We start from the raw sequence: 19221 nt of genomic DNA on the forward strand, positions 1-19221 counted from the left end.
AACAGGTTGGGCCTATACCCATTGGAGTTCAGAAGAATGAGGGGTGATCTTATTGAAACATATTAGATCCTGAGGGGACTTGATAAGGTGGAAACCCAAAGGATGTTTCCTCTTGTCGGGAAGGCTAAAAGTAGGGGACATAGTTTAAAAATAAAAGGTCTCCCTTTTAAGACAGAGATGGGGAGAAACTTTTTCTCCCAAAGGGTTATTGGTGTGTGGAATTCTCTTCTTCAGAAAGTAGTGGAGGCTGAAGCCGGGCAAGTGGTAGAGGTATCAGTGGGGAGCATTTTATAGATAGTGATCATAGCTCCATCAGATTCAAGGTTGTGATGGAAAAGGACAAGGATGGGCCAGAAATCAGAGTTCTAAATTGGGGGAAGGCCGATTTTAATAAGATCAGATATGGTTTGGTCAGAGTGGACTGGGAGCAGCTACTTTTAGGTAAATCTGCGTCAGAGCAGTGGGACTCATTCAAGAAGGAAATAGGGAGAGTACAGGACCAACATATTCCAGCAAATATAAAGGGTGGGACCAAAAAATCCAGGGACATTGGATGTTGAGGGATATACAGGACTGGATAAAGAGAAAAAGGAAGGCTTATGGCAGATACCAAGGGCTCAAAATAGCGGAAGCCCTAGAGGAGTATAGAATATGTAGGGCGGAACTTAAGAAGGAAATTAGGAGAGAAAAAAGGGGGCATGAAAAAACATTGGCAGGTAAATTAAAGGAAAATCCAGTTATTTTACAAGTACATTAAGAGTAAGAGGATAACTAGGGAAAGAGTAGGGCCCATTAAGAACCATAGTGGTAATTTGTGTATGGAGCCAGAAGACGTAGGTAGGGTTCTAAATGAATACTTTGTGTCGGTTTTCACAAGTGAGAGGGATGACGTGAGTATGGAAATCAGGCAGAAGGACTGTGATATAATTAAAGAAATTAGCATAGAAAGGGAGGAGGTTCTAAGTGGTCTGGCAGGCTTAAAAGTAGATAAATCTCCAGGCCCGGATGAAATGTATTCCAGGCTGTTGAATGAGACAAGGGAGGAGATAGCAGGGGCGCTGGCAATAATTTTTAATACCTCTCTGGCCACAGGAGAGGTGCCAGAGGACTGGAGGACAGCCATTGTGGTACCGTTATTCAAGAAGGGAGGAAGGGATAAACCGGGGAACTACAGGCCAGTCAGTCTAACATCAGTGGTGGGGAAACTATTGGAAGCAATTCTGAGGGACAGAATTAATCTACACTTGGAGATGCAGGGATTAATCAAGGACAGTCAGCATGGTTTTGTTTAGGGGAGGTCATGTCTGACCAATTTGATTGAATTTTTCGAAGAGGTGACCAGGTGTGTAGATGAGGGCAATACATTTGACATAGTCTACTTGGACTTCAGTTTGGCTTTTAATAAGGTCCCGCATGGGAGACTGATAACGAAGGTAAGAGCTCATGGGATCCAAGGCAATTTGGCAAATTGGATCCATAATTGGCTGAGTGGCAGGAAGCAGAGGGTGATGGTTGAGGGGTGTTTTTGTGACTGGATGGGGTTCCACAGGAATTGGTGTTGGGTCCCTTGCTGTTTGTGGTATATATAAACAATTTAGACCTGAATGTAGGAGGGTTGATCAGTAGGTTCGCGGGTGACACGAAAATTGGTGGGGTGATATATAGTGGAGAGGATAGCCTTAGATTACAGGAGGATATAGGCGGGCTGGTCAGATGGGCTGATTAGTGGCAAATGGAATTTAATCCAGATAAGTGTGAGGTGATGCATTTGGGCAGGACAAACAAGGCATGGGAATACATGATGAATGGTAGGACCCTGGGAAGTATTGAGGTTCAGAGGGACCTTGGTGTGCATGTCCACTGGTCCCTTAAGGTAGCGGGACAGGTAGATAAGGCGGTTAAGAAGGTGTATGGGATACTTGCCTTTATTAGCCGAGGTATAGAATATAAGAGCAGGGAGGTTATGCTGGAACTGTATAAAACACTGGTTAGGCCACAGCTGGAGTATTGCGTGCAGTTCTGGAATCCGCATTATAGGAAGGATGTGATTGCACTAGAGAGAGTGCAGAGGAGATTTACCAGGATGCTGCCTGGGCTGGAGAGTTTTAGTTATGAGGAGAGATTGGATAGACTGGGTTTATTTCTCTTGGAGCAGGGGAGATTGAGGGGGGGACATGATTGAGGTATATAAAATTATGAGGGGCATAGATAGGGTAGACAGGAAGGAACTTTTCCCCTTGGCGGAGGGATCAATAACCAGGTGGCATAGATTTAAGGTAAGGGGCAGAAGGTTTAGAGGGGATGTGAGGAAGAATTTTTTCACCCAGAGGGTGGTGGGAATCTGGAACTCATTTCCTGAAAGGGTGGCAGAGGGCAGAAACCCTCATAATATTTAAGAAGTATTTGGATGTGCACTTGCGATGCCATGACATACAAGGCTATGGGCCTAGTGCTGGAAAATGGGATTAGAATAGTTAGGTACTTGTTTGATCAGCGCAGACTCGATGGGCCGAAGGGTCTTTTTCTGCGCTGTAAACCTCTATGACTCTATTTTATGGTACAACTGTGTTGCTTTGAAGCCTATGATGTTAATCATATCAACAAGTGTGCAAGCCTCTAATCTCAATAGTTTATTTCCAAAGCTTCTTGCATCAGTATAAAAACACTTAAGTTCCATTTCATTCATCACTGCGACCATTTACCTTTTTATAACCTCTTGCTTAGCTTTTTTCTTGCCTATAGCTGCTATTATATTGTAGTAACACTGCTTGTTCCTGTGCATGGGTCCCACACAATTAATGACACTATCAATTTTAAGCCTATCAACCCATTTTGATGCTGCTTGTAGCAGCCATCCACTTATTCCTAGATCTGCCAAGGCTTAGAAATCCCTATGCTGCCTTCCAAACAATTTAGACCAGTTCGATGCATCAGCATGCTCATTTCATGACACAGAATTACAGAATGTTATGGCTCAGAAGGAGGCCATTTGGCCCATTGTGTCTGCACAGGCTCTCCGAATGAGCATTATGACTTAGTGCCATTCTCCTGCCTTTTCCCCATACCCTTGCACATTGTTCCTATTCAAATAATCATCCAATGCCCTCTTGAATGCTTCGATTGAACCTGCCTCCACCACACTTCCAGGCAGTGCATTCCAAACCCTAACTACTCGCTGTGTTAAAAAGTTTTTTCTCACATCACATTTGCTTCTTTTGAAAATCACTTTAAATCTGTGCCTTCTTGTTCTTGATCCTTTTACGAGTGGGAACAGTTCCTCTCTATCCACTCTGTCCAGCCCCCTCATGATTTTGAACACCTCTATCAAATCTCCTCTTAGCCTTCTCCTCTGCAAGGAGAACAGTCCCAACTCCTCCGATCTATCTTCATATTTATCCAATATTACTCTCTCTCTTGCTTTCATGCCTCCTTGTCAGTTTCTTCTGGTGAATCCCATAATCCATCTCCTTTGTATTGCTAAGTCCATGACTTTGAGCTTAGTAACAGTCAACATCAGACTGGATTTGTTAATTAAAGGCCAACTTCTTTTAACAGACCTTTGTAGCTCCACTGTCATCTTTTACCATATTAACCACCCTTGTTATTTTGGCATTATCCATAAACCTGAAGCCAAAGCTACTGATACTGTCTTTCAGATCAGTTATAAAAAAGTTGGAATACCCAATGTGCCATCACTAATCTCCTTTCACCATACCCTTCCACCCAGAGTGCATGCCATTTCCACAAAATTTCTATTTGCCCAACCAGGTTTCGATCCATCTAAACACATTGCTGCCCATACCATGCGTACTATTTTGATGAACTAGTTTTGCATGAGATACATTATCTGATTACAAGCTTCACTAAAACTTACGGCAACCAAGGCTGGGATTTTCTGTGCCTACTGGCATCGGGTGTGTTTGGTGGCATGAGCGGACAATATGGCTTGAAGGCCAGAAACCGGCTTCACAACGTCGTGAAACCAATTTGTAATCGTCCACTCAGCCTGTCGATGGCGGGCCGCGTTCCCCGCCATCAGACATCACGAAGCTCATTGTAATACATCAGCATATCATTATAAGGCCAGCCCACCTGACTCATCCCCCCTCCGCTGGATCGTCTGCCCACGTCAGCGGGAAAACATGTCAACATGTTTCACAACAGCATATATAAGGCGTACACCTGGCGGGCTGAGCTTCACTCAGGACTTCAAGGTTTGTTTGCCTACCTTGCTTCGCAACACAGCACCACATCACTTTTAGGGAGGCTCGCAGGCAGGTCTCTACCAAACAGATCAGCCATAAAGTGGGGGTGGCTTTTCAATGGCTGCAGGGCTAGGGCTTGCTTGGGGAAGGGTGAGAAGTGGCCTCAGGCAAGGGAAGAGGCTGCAGGGCGAGGGCTGTACTGGGGAAGGGGGGTATCCCAGGGTGTGTGTGGGGGCACATATTGATCTGTGCAAGTGGCCTCAAAATGGTGAGGGCTGAGGAAGCAGTCTCCAGAGGAGATGAGGCTAGATGGTGATGTGAGGGTGTGTGTGAGAGTGTGAGTGGTGACGTCCCTTGAGCTGGCAGTGAGTGAAATGCCAATGAATGTGCCTTGTGAGTGTGAGAGTTTAGAGTGATGGGGTGGTTGCCTCACCCTGGCGGCAAGGATGACATCATTCATCCCTTATCTGCATTGGATGGCCAACATCTTCTCGCCAACCTCGCCTACCAAGCCGATGCCCCTCCAGTAGCCAGAGCGGGAATAGGGACATCACAGTGGGCCTCCACAGCATCGAAAAGGTGCTCGAGGGCTGCAGTCTTCTTGCCTTTTGAGGCCATGTCTTCTTTGTTGCAGTCCTGGGCCAGAAGCACTGAGTGTGGCTGTACTTTAAATGCGGTGCCTGGCGTGATGAAGCGGCAAGGTGATGGTGTGGCAGGTGAATCGGATCCCACCCGCCATCTCAATGGCGTGTATCCTGGGAATACATATTTAATGCGGCGGGTTTGGGCATTGTGGCCGGCAGAATAAACGGCCTTTGTCCCGCTTGTTACTGCACTTAGTGCAAATGTGGCACGATTCTGCCTCATGTTTACATTTTTTTACCTACCTACATTTTTATTCACTACATTAAAAAACGTATTCAGTTGATAGGCACAACTTCCTTTTCGCAAATGTGATGATATCGGCCAATTAATTGACTTCTTCATAGGTGTTTAACTAGCTTGCCTTTGACAATTGTTTTTAAGATTCTACCTGATTCCAGCGTTAAACCATTTGGTTAATAGTTCTCCTGATCCATTGGTAAATAAAGACATTGCATTTGCCACTCTAAAATTCTCCTATATATAGGGAGCCTTGAAATATTTGTAGGTCCTGCCAGAAGATCCTTGAGTTTCCCAAGAACACATCAATAGCAAATTCCCACTAATAGTTTCGCTATGTTTCACTCATTTAACTTGACTCAAAGAGATTCAGCTGTCCCATGTCCTCCCTGCAGCCCTGCTTTCCCTTTACCTTTATGTTGTCCTCTACAAAATGTCTAGCTCCTCCACTCCTTGGGTCAAATCTCCACATTGAACAGAATTTGGATTTCCAGTGCCTTAGCCAATTTACATTCCTCTCTCAGCCAAGTTTCCATTGTATTAATTGGACTGGAATTCTCTTCATTACTGTATTTCATCCCAAACCTAATGAGCAACAAAATCAGTAGGGAAAATCTGGCAGTATGACTTACTCTAAACTAATCCTAATTTCCCTCCTGGCATACTATTGGGACTGCCACTGATTTCCCCCTACCAACCAAGTGCATGCAAAAAGGGGTCACATCTCCTTTTGACCCCTGTCCGTAAAATTCCAGTGATGCTTTTTGCTGGGGCATCAGAAAATGACACCAGGCATTTAAAGAGGAAAAGAGGCCCCAAGATAAATGGTGCCTTAGCTAGCTCAGGCCACAGCCACCTACCACACCACAGACCTCACCATGATGGTGCCAGACCTTAAGATGACAGTGCCAGGGCCTTGAGGTGCCCGGCTTCGCAGCACTGGGTCTTCATGATAGTAATGCTATGGGTCTTGCAGTGACAACACCAGGGTCACACAGTTTATGCGGGGCCTCAAAGTTGTGGTGCCTCACAGTGGAGGTTCCTCAGGGTGGTGGTGCTTCACAATAACGAGGTCAGTAGAGCTTGTCTTTTGACCCTGCCTGCCTGAATCCTGTCTTGAGTTAAAACTGGGCTTTTCTTTTGAAAAAGATGGCAAAGCTAAGCATTTGAGAAAAATCATGACTTTATTGATAAAGGTGCTGAAAGAAAATACAAAGCTGCCAGACATGGGAGAAGTGGAGGTGAAACAAACAGTAGGAATAAATGCAAATGATTTCAGCTTTTGGTGCTTCTCGTGTGTGGAATCTTGCCTATAAAGAAAAGTTGTCACTGCTGGGAATCTGAGTTAAAAATAACTCATGCCACCATTCATGCCATGCAGACACACATGACAACAGATTCGCCGGCAATCAAAAAGAGTAAAGATAGGCTTTTACATTGGAACGGGCCCTTTACTCTGGTCTCAGTGAGTAGTGTCAACATAAAGCAAATTTACTTTTGCTAAGAGTGTTTTACAAAACCAAAGCATGCACAACATCATAAACTGGAAGCCAAATTATGTGATTTTATTTGAATCAATTAAAAATCACCTCTTAGCATTTGGGACTGCTCTGTTTGTAATGAATCATATCTATCCTTTGGTATGATTTTCATTGTGGTCTCTTTAAGGGAGTACCAGCGATTGTGCCACGTTGCCCATATGATACCATCATCAAATGAATTTTCATCCCGTGGTGTGTAAACTCCACCTGAAACAAAGGCAAATAGATTTCAACAATCATTCTGAATCAAGGCTTTGGTAGCATCATGAAAGCATATGCCTGAATTAAAGTACAAAGTGTTATTCATGTCCCCTTTCTTAATTTCTCCTCTGAAAGTGCACATCATTCATATAAAATAGTCATTCACTAATTAATCAAAAAGGAATTCAGGAGAAACTTCTTTACCCAGAGAGAGGCTATAATTTGAAACCACCATATGGAGGCAACTAGCACTGGTATATTAAAATGGAAACTGGATAAGTAAATGAGGGAGAAAGGAATAGAAGGATATGCTGATAGAGTTCATTGAAGGAGGGTGGGACAAGGCACACATGGAATATAAACTCCAGCACAGATTTGTTGAGCCAAAAGGCCTATTTCTGCGCTGTAAATTCTAATTAATTTTGTGTAACTATGAGTTGAGTGTCATACTTACAATTAGGGCAAAAAAGTCACACTAGGATACTTGAGTATCTTATCTCAATACTCATTCTGCAGGTCTGAGCCATACTGTGAACATTAGCAGCACTTTCAACTGGGATATGGGAGTGGGGTAGAGAGAGGTGGAATCACAGTTGAGCCCAACCACCTCCTTCACTGACTGGCCATATAAAGACATTATCCACTAGATAAACATCAGCGGTGGAAATAAGGGGTGATTCTTCTCCTTCCAAACCCAACATTTCTCAAGTCAGTTGTGGCACCCATTTCTGCTCTAGCTGAAGTCAGTTAACTTGGCACAGATGAGGAACTAAATCTGAAAAATTCCAATTCTGCACAACTTCATAATGCACTGAGTAGTGAATTAGGGTAACTTATCCATCAAAGCAGTGAAACAAATCCTAATATTTTTCACATTGTCCCTATGAGACTCCCTGAATCATTGGGGATGATTTTCAATATCTGTTTCTCATTTAAAAACATATGGCTGACAGATGAAAATTTGGAGGGGGTGGTGGTGGCGGGAGCTCCTTAGTTGACCCATTGACCTTCAAGGCCAATGTCAGATGGACCTTTAAATAGCTGAGTAGCTTGTCCACCTCCTTCTGGCAGGATGCTGCTTAAATATGCAGATTACAGGTGAAGACCCTGATTGTAATTTTCAGGTATAATTGGTCATTACATGCACTATGTACACTCTGCCAATGTTATCACATGTGGAGCCATCTAATCAGCATTGGAAGCTGACTAGAAAATGACTGAGGAAGCTACTTGTTTCAATTTCTGTGAGGGTGTTTGTCCTGGGCCCACACAACAAAAGCTTCAGCCCATTGCAAGGCACTTCCCACCCACTACAACCTTGGACCAGCTCTCCACCCAGGCTTGACCAGATGATTCCCGCCCCCACCCCCATCCCAGCCACGACTGCCAAGCAGTAGACAGGTGCCTGTTTATGTACTTGTGCCACTAATTGTGCTTCACGTTTCTCCAAAGCTCCCATTATCATCACTTCTCCATTAATTTTACAAGACACAAATGATGGAACAGGTCTTCCTGCTGATATTTGTTTCTCAGAGGGTCATCCTGGAGTATCATATGGACCTTCATTTAGTGGTCTGTCTGTGAACCAAAACAGTGCTCAAGCATTCAGTGCAACTAGCTTTAATATGAAAGCAAAATACTGTGAAAGCTGGAAACCTGAAAAAGAACAAAAAGTGCTGGAAAAACTGAGCACATCAGGCAACATCTGTGGAGGTGTGAAAGAAAGAAACAAGACAAAACCAACCCAGCAAAATAAGACAAAATGTGAAGTAAAACAATACTCTTCATTTGGAAACAACCTTTGTTTCTTTACTATAGCCATTACCACTCTCTTTGGCTGTTACATTGTGAAATCTTTTGTTATTTAATCTCTGCTGCCCTGCAACCTATCACAGACCTTCTCCTTTCTTCCTGCCCCCTCCCGTCAGCTTCATAACTCAAATTTCTATCTTTCTTCAGTTCTGATGAAAGGTCATCAACCTGAAACATTAACTCTGTTTCACTCCATGGGGAGAATTTTCTCCCCATCAGGGGCGCTGAGCAGGAGCGGGCACGGAGCCAATCAACACCCGCAATCGGCTGCGCGCCGCCATTTTACATGGGCGGACCAATTAAGGCCCACCCAGCATGATGCGCACCCAGAAGCGCTGAGCACTCCCTATGCGGGCAGGGGGAGGAGGGAGAGTCGGGGCCTGCGCTCTTTCACACATGCGCGTGATAGAGCGCAGAAATCTCCCTGAGACACAGAGCTGCGTCAGGGAGATTAAGTTGGTACCAAAAAATTGAAATGAAGTAAAAAAAAATTATTCAGACATGCCCCCTCATATAACAGTGTCACATGAACTGTGACATGTCAATTAATTTTAATAAAAATTTTTATTACATTTATAAGTCCTCCATGAAACCTCATCATGCCTGTGGATGAGGTTCCATGAAAAACGCGAAGTTCAGCTGGGCTCTTCACCTGCCCGCCAACCTTAAGGTTGGATGGGCAGCCCTGTAAAGTATTTTAATTGCTATTTAAAATGCCTTAATAGGCCTTTGACAGTTCGGCGGGCGTGCAGCCGACTCCAGTGTGTGCCCGCCAAACTCAAGATCTGAATGATGCGCGGTGACGTTGGGACGCACGCCCGACGTCACCATGCGTCATTTTACGCATTGGCGAGCAGGGCCCACCCCCGCACGCTGACCAGAAGATTCAGGCCATAGATGCTGTCTGACCTGTTGCATTTTTCCAGCATTTTTTGTTCTTATTTTAGAAGTCAGCTGTAGCGGAGACTCAAACTGAAGGTCTTTGAATGGGGGTTACTGCTATACTGTACCACCAGGACATGAGTATACTGGGCCAAATCTTTTAAGGACTGGTAATCACCATCAGATTGCCACTCCACTCCTATTTACTTACCCCAACACTGGAGCTCCATATTTCTCGGCTGGACTTCCAACCCGGGCCTCCTGAGAAATGTGGGGCATAGCTGCTCCTGGAGACCTTCCCCCGGAGTGTAGGAGCATCGGGGGAATCCAAGGCACACCCCTTTTTTACGGCACTAGCTGCCATATTCCAGTAAGTTTAAATGTCCCAGCCATTTTGACGAGCTATGGAGAGGAGGTAAGTGGTTCAGGGGTAGGATGGTTAGGGAGGGGTGGGGCAGATGGTCAGGAGAGTTTCTGGGGTGGTTTGCGTGGTCGGTGGGGGGTCAGATGGCCAGGGTTTGGGCTGTGGGGGGGGTTGGCAAGTAATCGGGTGGTTGGATGGGTTGGGACTCCAGGGTTGGGGCTATTCGGGGTGGGGGGTGTTGTTTGGGGGTCAGTAGTATAGCTACTCAGGAATTAGAACTGGTATTAATCCTTCTAACTTTTCCTGGGTAACTATTCTGCTGAGTGAGTCAGAACCATCCTAAGTCTCCAACTTTAAGTCAGAGTTTTAGAGCATTCCAGGCACAGGGGAATTACCCTGTGGAAGTTGAAGCTTCCCAAAGCATCTTCCAGGGTACTTCTGCGGTACAACCATCTGGAGAATGGAAGATCTGGGCCAATATGGCAATAAGCCTCCGCAGTTACTATTTCCATCTTTTTTTCCATGTCATACCAGTGGCAATGGTGCAACATTTCATAGTTTCTATGAACGGTCATCAAGCTGAAACACTAACTCTCTTTCTCTCTCCACAGATGCTGCCTGACCTGCTGAGTATCCCAGCATTTTCTGCTTTTATTTCGGGTTTTAGCATATGCAGTATTTTGCTTTTGCATTTTATTACATAGTGGTGCGTACTTCTGGAAAGCTAGCCCTCTCCATGCATCATTGTTAACACTTCCTTTACAAAGAATTGTGTACAGTCAATTGCATGAGAAATGTGTTCTAACATGGTTAACAAAACTGTTATTGGTGACAAGTTTTACCTTTGTGATATTGGCCGTTAAGATTTCCTGCATGGCATCTGTTCAACCACCAGCCTGTTTGATCCTGTGCAGCACAGCTGCCCTCATACTTATCATTATCAGAGTCCACTGTGCTAAACTGGATATAGTTGTGTGAAGTAAAGAATTTATCACTGGGATCGTCTCCAAATGCAAAGCCAGCAAAGGCATCTCCAGCATCTCCATTCACGTAATAGCCATAACTCAAACGATATTTGTCCTCCTCACTTGATACTTTAAAACCCACATATTGAGCAAATCTGGAGGGAAAGAAACATTAGTAAACATTGACCTGATACAAATATGATCCTCTGTCCTTTTGTAATATAAACACATTAGAATCGGGTTCCACTCACTGGTGACCAAATGTCTATTAAATGTTTGGTGCAGTGAAGAGCTAAAAGGACAATTGTGTCTGCAGAAATAAATTAAAGTTTAAATATATAATGTAAAAAGTGAATGTGAAGCTGAACCGATCTACTCCTGACTATCCAATTGCTTTTTTGTGCTAAAAAAATTGAATTTTCCAGCAAAATAGGAACTCAGTGTTCATAAAACTATATTACCAGATAATTAAGTGGCTTTGAATTATAAGGAGCAGACTGAGGAGCAATTTTATGCCATTTCTGGTGGTGTATTTGGAGGCGGTGAGGGCATTTAATAAGGCGGGAGGTTGGTGTGCGAGCGCCCCAAAACTTCCCTGCCTCTGCCAAAATTAATTATAGGGAGGGAAGGCCTGTGGCTGGACTTCCTACCCAGCCACCAGTTGAGGCCCTTAAATGGGCAATTAATGAACATTTAAGGACCTCATCCCGTCTCCACTGCTACTAACCCATCTACCGCCACTCGGGGAGCATGACAAACAAACCTGTGCAGGCTGCATGTGGTCTCCGAGTAATGCGGGGGGTGGGGTGGGTACCCTTGTTCAAAGGCACTCAGTGCCTGATCAAGGGACTGGGCATTGGGAAAGTGGGGCCCGATCAGAGCTACGAACCTGTCTTTGCAACCGAGTACACCACCAACCGCACCCCCCAACTCCACCCCCGCCCCCCCGCACCCCCCACCACCCCAAACCCCCCCCTCCACCCTTCCGCCTCAACCTCCACCATGCAAAATCCTTTCCAACATGACTTATATCTGGCTTAGGTAACTCCTGAATCCTGGGCCTCCAGCGGATGTAGTTCCGGCAACAGAGCGGTAATGCTGGTGAGAAAAAGAGCTGCCAGCCTCTGAATGGCTGGCAGCTCTCGCTGGGCAGGATTTCTGCCCTCAGGGTCCTTAATCCTGGGCCCGCTGTTGGCTACCCAGTTGCCTGAGAGACATATTATGGCGTGGGCAGCGTATTACCCTGGTCAATACACTTGCTAACAAGCCTAATAGACCATTAATTATTTATTGGTATAAATCGGGTGGGCTGCTGAATTCAGCGGACATCCACCTAGAATCTTACAGGGGTCAGCTTGGGGGTTGCTAGCCACCCAACCTATTTTACTTGCCCCCACCTCCCGCCAAAAAAAACCTCGTGTTTTTAACGCATGTTAAATCCAGCTTCTCAGTTATTGCATTGATGCAATACAAAACCAAGACCTATAATATTCCTGCCACACAAGTGCCCAACAATGAACATCTCCAACAAGAGAGAACCTAACCATCTCCCCTTGACATTCAATGGCATTACCACTGCTGAATACCTTACTATCAACATCCTGGGGGGTTACCATTCACTAGAAACTTAACTGGACTAGCCATAGAAATGCTGTGGCTACAAGAGCAATGAGAGGCTGGGAATTCTGTGGCAAGTAATTCACCTTCTGACTCCCCAAAGCCTGACCACCATCTACAAGGCATGAGTCAGGGATGCAATGAAATACTCTCCACTTGCCTGGATGGATGTAGTTCTAATAACACTCAAGAATCTCGACACCATCCAAGCCAATGCGATCCACTTCATCAGCATCCTCATCCACCATCTTAAACATTCGATCCCTCCACCACTGATCTACAAGATGCACTGCAGCAACTCACCAAGGCTCCTTAGACAGCACCTTCCAAATCCACGACTTCTACCACCTGGAAGGACAAGGGCAGCAGATGCGTGAGAGCACCACCACCTACAAGTTCCCCTCCAAGCCACACACCATCCTGACTTGGAAATATATCATTGTTCCTTCACTGTCGCTGGGTCAAAATCCTGGAACTCCCTCCCTAACAGCACAATTAGTGTACCTAACCACATGGACTGCAGCGGTTCAAGAAGGCAGCTCACCACCACCTTCTCGAGGGCAATTAGGGATGGGCAATAAATGCTGGCTTAGCTAATGATGCCCACATTCTGTGAAAGAATAAAAGAAACTGCATCATAAAATTTGCATTAGGCCCATAATATTGTTCTGCCTACTGTCAGTGACATTGAATGGAGGTGAAGTGCTTGCCAGAGGGCAGTAGAGCAAGCCAGAGCTGGGGTGATCCCATGTTACTTGCATGAGCTGTTAGCAGGAGTAACAGAGCGGTTTCAACAAAAGACCTGAAGACTTACTGACTGCCTTTATGTTTGAAGAATGATAAGATATTGGGTGGTGGGGGTGAAGGGGGGGTGGGGGTGGGGGGGGCGTGACGGGTGGAAATGAGAATGACAACAACCTCAGCAAAAGTCAGTGAAATAAAACTAAATAACATTTCTATAAATGTGAACAAAAATGTGTAAAACAAACTAAAAAAACAAATATTTGACACATAAAAAAAAGTTGTCTTTTTTTAATCATTAAGATCATATTGCTTGGTAAGGATTTTTAATCCTTCTAAATGGTACCCCAGAAGGAAAAACCAGTAAAACTTTAGAAATGACTGGCACAGGTCTGAACTGGTATTATATACCTTAAAGGCTGCATTTGCTGCCAATGCTGTACATGCACAGTTGTCTGCTGATGGCAGGCCCAGGTCAACGGCTGCCATATTTATTGGAGGCAATGTGCACATGCGTAGTCATCACTGGCCCTGGCAGCAGGAGGTGGGAATGTTGTGAATTTCTATCCTGGATTGACACCGATGGACTTTGGAAACTCCTTTTACAAGGTGGGAAATTAAAACCTTTTCCTTGTGGGATATTTTACTGCAGTCATGTTGACGAGTGTTTCTAAAATCTGACTCCCCGTCTGCAAATCCTTCCCTCCGCCTTCTGCCACTCTGAGTTCCAGGCTGCAGGCTCCAGCAGTAACGTCGTTGGATTTCTGTGCATGCGTGGACCATGTGCGCATGCACAGATGGCTATCGGTGGCCATATGCTTTGGCAGAAGACACAATGTACCTTAAAATGGAACTCAGTTCAGACCAGTACCAGTCATTTCCAAGTTTTACTGGCTTTTCCTTCTGGGGGAGGGGTACCACAGTATTTTATTGTTTACAAGGATAAATCAATGATTACCTCCGCTGTTCTGACCAGTCCTTCATGGTTATTTGGAGTAAATAGGCTTTATCAGTCTGTGTAGTTATTAAATGAATTTTCTCATTACCAATCCAGAACTCTGTAGTATCATCAGATGACAGATAGCCAAACCCTTCCTTATATGCAACCCACTTTCTGAAGAAATCCACACTGCCATCGATTCGCTGAAAGAAATTAGTGGAGCATTGCATGATCATACCTTTTATCATATTTACAGAAGATTTACTGTCAATAGCATAACTGAGGTATAACATACCCTTTGTAGCACTGTCCAGCCTCTCCCATTTGTGTCTATCTCACAATACACTAAGAATTGCTGTCGCGCTTTCGGTGGTTTAATGTAGTACAGGCCGCTTTTCGTAGCACCTTTGTCAGCAATACTTTGACAGTCTGAATAGGATCAGATTACAGTTCATTGATTACTTATTATTCAGCTACAATTATAGTAACATCTTACCAAACAACCCATGGTGAAATAATTGCTAATAAAACTATAATAAACAACATTAACTTGCCTTTAACATTGTAAAACTAAGAGGCTTCATGAGACCATTATCAGAAAAGATTTGACACCAAGCCACACATGGAGATACTGGGACAAAGTGGTCATTTAAGGAGTTTTTTTTAAAAGAAGGAAACAGGGGTCAGAAGGTAGGCACTTAGCAGGGGAATTGCAAGGCTTAGGGCCTTGACAACTGAAAACACAGCTAACAACAATGGGGCAAAGGAAATTGGGAATGTGCAGGAAGACAGAATTGGAGGAATGCAGAGTTCTCGGAGTATGACAAGTCTCCAGGAGGCAGAGATAAGGATAAGGCGAGGTCATGGGGGGACTTGAACATAGAGATGAGAACTTTACATTCAAGCCATGCTGGACCTAAAACCAATGTAAATTGGTGACCGGATGGATGAAGGGTACTTGGTGAAATTTAGGATTCAATTTAGGATAATAAAACATCAGGCCATCCAACTGAAGAGGAAATGATTTCTGAGGTGATCTTTGACGTCTCAAAACGTACACAAAAGTAACTATTTAACAGGGGATGCTAACCTTGACCTGTGAGTTCATTTATTTGAACAGTGTCTTGACATGATTCGCTGCACCTGGACTGAAGTTGTTGAGTCATTTTCTTTAAAGTAAGGATTTTTTCATTGTTCAATGTTACAATGCTGTCTAACTGTCTGTTGAAAAATAAAAGTCATATAGAGGCATCATCTCTGGTGAAAGATAACGATATTCACAATAGTAACAGGATCTCAACAAATCAAGATCAAAACAGAAGGTGATTGAAATATACAAGTCAGTTAACATCTTTAAAAAGAAAAGACAGGTTATTGTTTCAAGTGCAGGCCTTTTCGTAGAACTCCTTCGTACTTTTATGGATTCTGGCAAAGGAGGATTGATTCCCTAATCTGATGGTCCAGGCTTGGACGGGCACTAGTTAGGAAATTGCTGGCCCAGCTGGCCCCCAGATTTTTCATCCATTGCAAGCATTGCACCTCATTGGGATTGCCCAACTAGAGAATCAGCCCAGCTAGGTTCTACTCCCGAATGTAGATGGGGGTATGTCATATGGGGAAGACCCTAGTCATTCTAATAATTTTATTAAACGTTTCTCAATATGAAACACACTCCGATTGTAAAACTAAGCATCTGCAAGCAGGTTCTGAGAGGTCATGTTTAGGATTTAAACTTGTGAGCAGATTTTAATAGCTAGCAATTTCTAAAGACAGAGGTGTGGAGTTTTTGTTTTAGGCCCTATTGGTGTGGATACAAATTACTCCCAAACTTGCAATAGTTTTAATAATAGTCATTTGGTAGTACAAAAGCTTGGCAGTTAATTGTCCCCCGGTGCATTTTCCATGTCAATGCATCTACCAATCACAGTACTCTTGCCCCCCAATTAGCACTCTCTTCTCATGGTTGTTCTCTTTACTATTGCTATTCTTGCGAAATGTCCTAATGAGGGCAAGATGAAAAACCTCGACAGCATGTTTCTTTTTAGTTTTGAAAAGTGGTTTCATTTGCACATGACCAAATGTAAAATCTGCCATGAACCAGCATGATTGTCGAGCTTTTTAGAATGGATATAGATATGAGGGGGAACTTGGTGCAGTTTAATTAATAGAGTTGAAAATGGGTTTATCACAAATAATAAGCATTTTTAATCAGTGTCCACAACCTGAATAACCCGATTTCAAGCTGAAAATGCCTTTAAAAAGTATATAGAACTATTTACTAGTTATGAAGGTGTACACTATAGTCAGCTTCCTTCTTTGTAAATTAAAAGAATATAGATTAAATATTGCATTGTTTCCTAGTTTTTAAGCTTGTTTAAAAGTGTCTGAATATGGATTATCCTGTAAAAACCTAATTATGGGCTGGATTTTATAGTCAGCGGCGAACAAATGGCCCTATACTTGCTTTTGCCCAAATTGAAAACTGCTGTCAGTCAAATATCTAAATGGCACAGCACCCTCTACAGGCCACCCGAGACCTGTTTAAACAGGGCCTGCATGCAGCTCCTGGACAAATTAGGTTGGAGAATCACTAATGAACACTGCAGAGTCTGAGCTAGGAAGTGTTAGTAAGAATATTTAATTCAATGTCAACCCAGTTACAGAGAGCAAAATAAAAACAGGGAAAGAAAAATTGGCTTAAACAGAGAAAAAAAGAGACAGAAAGACAGAAGGTGAAAAAAAAGTTTTTATTTTTTCATTAGCTATTTTTCAGTGCCAAACAGGTTGTTCAGCAATAATCAAGATTTTCTATGCCTTTAAAGCATACTGAGACTTGAATAGACAATTCTGAACTTTATCTGGTGAGCTCTGTTCATATGTTGCAGGATTTCAGCATCTTCACACCATTTGACTGGGAAATCAAATGATGAGCTATCATATTCTCAAAAGTTTTGGTTGAGCAAGGCATCTTAGACAGTAGCTTCCACATTTTCATTTTTAACCACACACGTAAAGACCCTAAAAGTTGCTAGTCAATTTACATGCAAATAATGGTGAGTGCTGTTAGCCTCACCACTATTTCTACCTCAAAATCTGGTCCAACATAGACTTTGCCTATTAGGGGGCATAAACTTAACAACGAGAAAATAATTCAGCTTCTCTTTTTAAAGATACTGATAACCTACTATGCATTTTCATGATATTCTGTTTTTATTTCAGGCTTACAGCTTTTTCGGTTTGTTCTTTTTATCAATGGGAACTTGAATATTTACAAGTAGCTTTAGTCTTTTAGATGTTTACTGACGCATAAAACACCAAGCATTTGTTCCTGATCTCTTCATTTTCAGGACAATGTAATTTTGTACCTACTGTATTTCAAGATCTCTGTCTCCAGTGGTTTTTTCAAACCTGAGAATGTCTGTTTGTATTTCGCGAATCCTTTGAATGTATACATCTTTAAAACATAAGAATATAGGTAAATGTCATATGCATCCTGGCAGGGGGGTCATTCTGATTGTTTTAAATGAGTAGCTTGATGCTTTAGCTTGTGTACTTATATTACCATGAAACTATTACCTGGCGCTTGTTTCTTAATGACACTATTGTATTCTTCGATGTCCGTAATTTGAACTCCTGTTATAGTGGTTAGATTTTCAATGTTTCGCAAATTATCTTCAATTGTCCCAAGTTGCTTGTCAACTGTTGCTTGATACCTTCCAAAAAAATTAGCAACTCCACATGTTGTTGGGCAGAATTCTCCCTAAATTGCCACAACAGAGAGTAAATGGTGTGGTATTACATTTCCAGCTAGAAAGCCACATTTCTTATGATTATAAGGCAGGCAGTACAATGAAATGCTACTTACAAATCTGCTGTCTAAGATGCAGCAGGGTTCTTCAAGTGAAACCTGCAATAAAAGAAAAGTAGAATATTATTGCATGTTCACAGCAGTAAAATCAAACTTGTCCAAGGGATTCATTGATGTCTTTCCCAAAAATTCACTTACGGCTTTAGCAGATGAAAATGCAAGTAGCAGAACCTGCAGGAAGGGTAAGAATTTTCCCTTTGTCACTGACATGATATGTAGGAAAATAGAGATTCCAACTCACTGGGCAAGATGTATGAACTGGGTTCTCTAGAGCAGCTTTATCTTATTGAGTCCCCGAGCTGAGATAAGAGTTCACAATGATTGCTAAAGAGGCATAATCCCGGAACACAAAGTAAACCAAGTGATAACCTCTGACTCACTTAGTCTGTTGGAAATAACTCATAGAACGGAAGTGTGTATCAAAAATGAGCCATTAACTAAATTTTGATTTCCATTTATTTAAAATAGAATTGAAATACAATGGCATATTCAAGTCGCCAGTTAAATCAGGATTTGACACAATTTTAGTGCAAAATATACAATATACCTGCCAAAATTTAATACGAACGGATCTTCCGTGGCATTTCATTACAGTCTTGAGTTATGGATAGAGGCTCCAATGTTTTTTCCATCACATGGCTGACCAGAAATCTTTCCAGCTCTTAACACCTGGCATGTGTTGGAAGGATTTGCAGGTTGATACTCAACCTATTTGGTTACATTATGAACACAACTTCCTTGGCCATCAAGCCCTGGGGTGGTACTTGAAACTAGATCTTCTGACTCAGCCACAAAGACATTACCCATTGCACCACAAGGCCTCCAATAGTGTGAGTAGCACCTGAAAAATGGTTGCTATGCGGACTAATTAATAGGCCACAGTTTTCTAGGAATCCCAGTATTGTGCCAGATAACACATAACATATTGTTTTACATCTTGATTGCCCATTCCTAACAGATAGAAAGTACCTTGAGGAATGCAGTTTATTGCCCTGGGGCTTTGCTTAATTGGGCCTGCTCCTTTAAACTACAAAGTCTAATTTGATCCCAGTTTAGGTTTTTGCCTTTCCCTTGCTATTTTTTCATTTAATGAGGAAGTTGCAGGCAGGGAGTTGGCCAAGGGTAGATTCTGTTGCATCCTGTCATCTGGTGAACTCACTGAATGGAACACTTCTCTAAGTCAGCAGCACTGTAGACAAAATG

At 43.1% G+C, this 19221-nt stretch overlaps 2 protein-coding genes across 2 annotated transcripts in view; one reads left to right on the forward strand and one right to left on the reverse strand.

The window, feature by feature from the left end:
* fgb (fibrinogen beta chain) overlaps positions 1-19221 on the forward strand; it is a 285364-nt gene that overhangs the window by 122072 nt on the left and 144071 nt on the right. The gene's annotated exons all lie outside the window — the stretch shown is intronic.
* Positions 6253-18342, reverse strand: fgg (fibrinogen gamma chain). The gene is made up of 9 exons (XM_078541866.1): positions 18157-18342; positions 18016-18057; positions 17727-17910; positions 17520-17604; positions 15241-15371; positions 14446-14579; positions 14169-14353; positions 10730-11007; positions 6253-6835 (listed from the first exon to the last, which is right to left on the reverse strand). Exons 1-9 carry the CDS (start codon positions 18226-18228, stop codon positions 6666-6668), a joined length of 1281 nt encoding a protein of 426 aa, XP_078397992.1. The 5' UTR covers positions 18229-18342; the 3' UTR covers positions 6253-6665.

Source organism: Cetorhinus maximus, chromosome 1, assembly GCF_964194155.1.
Source record: "Cetorhinus maximus chromosome 1, sCetMax3.hap1.1, whole genome shotgun sequence".
Classification (NCBI taxonomy): Eukaryota; Metazoa; Chordata; class Chondrichthyes; order Lamniformes; family Cetorhinidae; genus Cetorhinus; species Cetorhinus maximus.

Bases quoted from the DNA above. Each gene is read 5' to 3' on its own strand.
- fgg (XM_078541866.1), bottom strand. From the start codon at position 18,228: ATGTCAGTGACAAAGGGAAAATTCTTACCCTTCCTGCAGGTTCTGCTA. The intron at 18,058-18,156 runs GTAAGTGAATTT...CTTTTATTGCAG, and splicing joins CATTTTCATCTGCTAAAGCC to GTTTCACTTGAAGAACCCTG. The intron at 14,354-14,445 runs GTATGTTATACC...AATTTCTTTCAG, and splicing joins GCTGGACAGTGCTACAAAGG to CGAATCGATGGCAGTGTGGA.